The sequence below is a fragment of the Ailuropoda melanoleuca genome, chromosome 13 (assembly GCF_002007445.2).
Source record: "Ailuropoda melanoleuca isolate Jingjing chromosome 13, ASM200744v2, whole genome shotgun sequence".
Lineage (NCBI taxonomy): Eukaryota > Metazoa > Chordata > Mammalia > Carnivora > Ursidae > Ailuropoda > Ailuropoda melanoleuca.
The window spans coordinates 29,567,670-29,573,669 of record NC_048230.1 but is presented as its reverse complement, the minus strand read 5'-3'; the positions used below and the strand labels follow the sequence as shown (position 1 = coordinate 29,573,669).

Genomic DNA, 6,000 nt, shown 5'->3' with positions numbered 1-6,000 from the left:
AGGAGGGCACGTATTGCATGGTGCACTGGGCGTTATACGCAACTAATGAAGCATCGAACTTTACATCAAAATCCGGGGATGTACTGTATGGTGACTAACATAATATATTAAAAAAACATTTAAAAAATATATAAATTGATATAGGCATGGTTCCTGCCTATGAGAATATCACAGTTTATAAACAAAGAAGAGTGATATAAAGACACTTATATTTTTATACAATATGGGAAATATATAATAATATATGTGTGTATAAGATGAATTTTAAACTAAGAACAATGGTAAATAACGTGACTTCCATGAATCGGGGGCGGGGGAAGCTCTGGAAGATAAACTCTGAGGTTAGTTTTATAGACAAGAATTGGCCTGGCGAAATATGCTTAAGTGTTTTTGTTGTAAGAGTTGGGGTGTATGTAGAAAAGGACAGCTGGATATCAAATTAGATGCTATGGTATAAGCATTAGGTAATAAATAAGATCTGTACATTTATTGGTTGAAGAAAATTTTATGAAGTTATCTACTAAATTTCAGGCACCATATAAGGCACTAAAAAAATTAAAATGCGTTTAATAAATGTAACATAATCTCTGCTTTAGAACAACTCAGTCTCTGGGGTGGGAAAAGACAAAGTTACTATAGTAGAGGGGTTGGGCTGACATAGAACAGACAATAAAATCAGGAGACCCTCCTGCTAAAATTCATCCACTTACAGCCACTGCTTTGCAACATGCTGGGGACCATCCTATATAAAAACCTTCAACTATGTCTATATCCAATACTATGGTGCAGACATTTCAGTGTTGGAGGCCAATGTGGAGGCAGGAAATAATACAAGATAAAGCTAAAAGGAAAGCAAGGGTTAGATCTATGAAATAGTTAGTAGTCCTAATTGGTAGGAGCTGGTATCCAATGAGATGTGGCACTAAGAAGAAAGCTGGAGTGAAAAATGATGCCGATTTTTAAACCTGTTTTACTAAGAAACATGATGGTGCCACGAGCTGAGAGAGGGCATGTATAATTAGGAGACGGTTTTTGGTAAATATTTTTAAATATAGTGAATTAAGATATAAAGATCTGAGGTTTTGCTGAGGAAGAATGAATTTGGCAGGTAGAATCCAACAGGAATCTGAATCTGGCTTCACCAAACCATGTTTGGGGAGCAATTTGGGCTGCAGATAAACACCCAGAAGTTTTCAGCATGTAATAACAGTTGGAAATATGAGTGTGGATAATACTTTCCACTGAGAATTGTAAAAGTTAAGATGATCAATGGGCTTAGGACACAACTATTTGAGGGATACTGATAATAGGGCAATTAGTCATTTCCTTCCTCCCTCCTTTTTTCTTTCTTTCTTTCTTTTTCTTTCTTTCTTTTTTCCTTTTTTCTTTTCTTTCCCTTCCTTCCTTCCTTCCTTCCTTTCTCTCTCTTTGTTCTTTCTTCTCTTTTCTTTTCTTTTTTCTTCTCTTTCTTTTCTTTCTTTCTCTTCCCTAACCTATAACATTCATTTTGCTTCCTGTAAATTCATTACTGGGTCAGAAAGTAGTTATAATAGTTCTGTGTGTGATATTTATAATCCAAAAGAAAAGAGGTTAATGATATGGAGCTCACATTAAGGAAGAATTTGTACTCACATTAAGACTAGTTTCTTCTCTAAGCTTCTGTAAAAATGTTATTTTGATACCAGGTAAAACTAATTGTAGACACTCTCCTGTACAAGTACATAAACTCTCCTCTAAGATAGAGTAGAATTTGGAACACTAACCAGTAAGTGGCAGATTTTCTGTTACACCTTCAAGTTCCTTTTGTGTGAGCTTGATTCCCAGGCTTTCCAGGGCAGTGTCCAGGTTATTCACCTTGACCTTTCCTTCTTAGGAAACATATAGGAATGAAACATGAAAAAAAATGAGTTTAAAATATTAAAAATATATTTTTGCATGTGAATTATTACCTGAATATATATACTTTGCCATTACTATAATAAAGACAAAGGAGAAAATGTACTTATGTGATTATTACTTTTCTGTATGACCTCCCATTTAACATGTCTAAGAGCATTAAAAAAATCATTAGAAAAATCAGAATTTTAGTAATTCTTCCTTTAAACAGTGAGTGGAAGTTTGTACTATAAATAGGTTATGAAGGGATATAGGCTACAAGATTTGATTATAACCAATATTAGAATAGGAATGAGCTTTGATGCTAGGGACCTCATTAATTAATTAATATCATATAATAACAGAGTGAAGATCATAAGGTAATTTTAAAAACAATTAGAATCTTAGCACTTTTTTGGTGAAATTCACATAAAATTAATCACTTTAAACACTTCAGTGGCATTTAGTACATATTCATGATGTTGTACAAATATCACTTCTAGTTCCAAAATATTTTCATCATCCTCAAAGGAGAGCCCAAACATACTAAGTAGTCCCTCCCTACTTTCCTCTCTACCCAACCCCTGTTAACCACTAATCTACTTTTGTTTCTATGGATTTGACTACAATCTTCCTATATAATAAGCTCTCCTTAAACAACTCCCTGGAAATTTGGTAATCCTTTTCTTTACAATTTGCTGTGTATGATTAGATTTTTTTGGGTTAAGAGTATGGATTCCCTAGAAAGATGTATTGAGACATTACAGTATAAAATATGATGATGATGAGAGTAACCACGTAATCTATACATAGGAAGCTAGACAGGACTTGTAATCTAAATGATATACGTGAATCTTGAAGATTTCAGATGTTTCTGCCTTTCCTGCCAGGCTTTTAACTTACCTTTAATGGCTTTCACATCATCCAACATTCTGTTCTGAAATACGTTTTCAGCAGCTATAGGAAAAGGAACAGTTCATGTCAAAAAGGAACTGGTATGAACATTCCCTTAATTCATAACTTCAGTAAGACAACTATTTATAATTGAGTGAGGAATGTGTTCTCATTACTAAATTTAAAAAGAAGTTATGGAAAGGAAAACTGTCTCTGTGTGACAAATATATGTATTTTTTGGTAACTAGGAGATTGACAGCATAGGGAAACACTATTATGGTGAAACAATCACTCAACTTCTTTTTTCCTCTGACTTCCCCCTTTTATTTCTCTTAATAGTCCCCTGCAGTTTCCTTCCATTTTTTCTTGGAATTTGGACTAATTAATCACCTGACATTTTGATGGCAAAGCCAGGGCTGAAGGGTTTGGTAAACTGTAGACTAAATCTAAATGACAATGCCTTTTTCTAATCACTTTCAGTAATTTTCAGAAGGGCCTAAACAGGTAAAATTTTTATTTTTATTTTTTTAAAGATTTTATTTATTTATTTGAGAGAGAGAGAGAACATGAGAGGAGGGAGGGTCAGAGGGAGAAGCAGACTCCCTGCTCAGCAGGGAGCCCAATGTGGGACTAGTTCCTGGGACTCCAGGATCATAACCTGAGCTGAAGGCATTTGCCTAGCCAACTGAGCCACCCAGGTGCCTGAAACAGGTAAAATTTTTAAAATGTTCACACAGGTCATGAAACCAAATTCCCTAGAAAGTCTTTGTGGCCTCTATGTAGCTCACCATCAAACGGCAGAGTTTCCTGTAGTTTTTTAAGTTCCTCATCTGTGAGCTCGATCCCCATGCTTCCCAGAACTTTCTCTAGCTCACTGACATGAACCTTTTTTCCTTTGAAAACACAAGAACATTAATGTCTGAGAATAATCACTTCATGAAATGGTGAAAAATTCATTCTCGCTATAATGCATCTCCCCCTATTTGAGGAAATGTAAGGGGAAAATGAAACATGTCTAACTACACAGAATTATGGGGAAATCACAAAATAGAACATAATCCCTTAATATTTACAAAAGGAAGGTCTCTTATTTCTGGGAACAAATCTGCCCTGCAGAGAACAAATTTGTTTTACAACTGGCCAGCAAATTAAGAAAATGGAAAATTTATATATTCAGCTATCATTCACCATATTTATTATCTTGTGATTTGAATATGATTTTCTCTTCGTAATGATAATTATTTGACCATATCAAAGCTTTACAATGTAATTGTAAATAATTGTACTATGTACAATATAATGATTCGCCAGCTTTATACATTACTCAGTGCTCATCATGAAAAGCCTACTCTTAATCCCCTTCACCTCTTTTACCCATTGCCCCCTCCCTTCATTCTGGCAACCATCTTTTGGTTCTCTATAGGTAAGAGTCTGTTTTTCTGATTTGTGTCTTTTTTCTTTGTTCATTTGTTTTGTTACTTAAATTCCACGTATGAGTGAAATCAAACGGTATTTGTCTTTTTCTGACTGACTTATTTCACTTAGCACTCTACCCTTTAGATCTATTTAAAAGTACTCTCTTATAAAGAGATTGAGTGACATCAGCGAAAGTAGCTGAGCCGGTTGCTTCATGGAACTCTCCCTGCACTGAGACACTAAATGAAAAAAAAAAAACCTATCAGAATCAACTTTGCCAGAACTCCAGAAAATAGTCAAAGGTTTATATCAACCAAGCGAAATCTGAATCAAGAAAAAGGCGACTTACAGTAAGACAGCTTTGTGGCATTTTAACCCTCCTCCCAAAACTATTTTTGATCATCCATCCCTGTCAGTAAAACATTTTTTTTAAAGATTTATTTATTTGAGAGAGAGAGAGAGAGAGAGAAAGAGCATGAGCACAAGCAGGGGGAGAGAGGGAGAAGCAGGCTCCCCGCTGAGCAAGGAGCCCTATGTGGGGCTCAATCCCAGGACTCTGGTATCACGACTTGAGCTGAAGGCAGACACTTAATGGACTGAGCCACTCCCAGTAAAACATTTTCAAGCACAAAAATGGTAATCTCTAAGTTACCTGTAAAAGGTTTTATTCCATCCATGTGCTTTTTCATTTCAACCTTCCCATGAACTGTAAGAAAATGTAAATCAAATACATACATGACATTGACTTGGAAATGCAAACTGGAAACACAGTAGCATTCATTGGCTACTGAATTTTATCCTTCCCCAATGATCACAAGTACATGGAAAATAATCACTCTACTTATTATAAAAGTGTCTGTTTTAACAACTGCTTTGATCCATTGTCAAATAGCAAAACAAACTCTAAAGGTGTGAGATCAACAGTCACCGTTTTTTCATAGGACCTTATTTTTAGCTTTAGATATTGGAAAAGCAAATATGATTCCGATCAAGCTAAAGAAAACAAAATTTAAAATTGGAATCTATTATTCACTACTGTTTTAACTGGTTTTTTTAAAGTATCTTTTTTCTTTACTGAGATCCTAATTACTATTTTGCTTTCATGTTCACTGACCTAGGCAGACCAGTTTTAGTCTTGATCTACATGATTTATGATTTACTTGAGTAAAATATTCATTTTGAGGTTAACTTCTCAACTCTAATGATTTGCATAATTTGCTCAACTTAATTTTATAAAAATTAATATTTAAAGAGACTTAACATAGAAACATATTAAAGTACAGGATTATCTCACACATAAATGATTTTTGGGATATATATTTTGTGAAGAAAAAAAACAACCTAAAAAATTGTCACTATTGGTAAGTTGAAATATTCCTGATTTTTGTCAAATTTGAAATGATAAATTACAGTATGTAGTATGTAAAAACCCCTATACCATGAAAAATTTACAAATGAAGGTCCTAGATAACAAATACTTACTGAAGTAATAGAAGTATGTAGTGATTTACAGAGGTCATGTAACACTTACAGGTATACATATAACAAATATTAGAACAGAAAGCAGGAAAAATATACATAAGTTATTCATATGATTACTAAATCTAGACTAAATAGAATCTTTCTTCTTTTTCTTCTGGATCTGTTGAGGCAGGACATTCCAAAAGTTATTTCTATAGTAAAACCAGCTAGCTAGGTCAGGAAAGTGTGAAAATATGTGTCAGTTTTATGGGGCCACTGGAGATTCTCAGAAACAAAGATGATAACACATACTAGGTGTAAAACTCACTATTTGAGTATATGCTTCCTTGGGTC

At 34.2% G+C, this 6,000-nt stretch overlaps 1 protein-coding gene across 1 annotated transcript in view; it reads right to left on the bottom strand.

Annotated features, from left to right (window-relative positions):
- EFCAB3 (EF-hand calcium binding domain 3) overlaps positions 1–6,000 on the bottom strand; it is a 337,832-nt gene that overhangs the window by 222,875 nt on the left and 108,957 nt on the right. Inside the window, exons 37-40 of the mRNA XM_034640938.1 lie at positions 4,838–4,891; positions 3,558–3,662; positions 2,779–2,832; positions 1,764–1,868 (exon numbers count right to left, since the gene is read on the bottom strand). Coding sequence (XP_034496829.1) covers positions 1,764–1,868; positions 2,779–2,832; positions 3,558–3,662; positions 4,838–4,891 — 318 coding nt within the window. The remainder of the gene's footprint in view (positions 1–1,763; positions 1,869–2,778; positions 2,833–3,557; positions 3,663–4,837; positions 4,892–6,000) is intronic.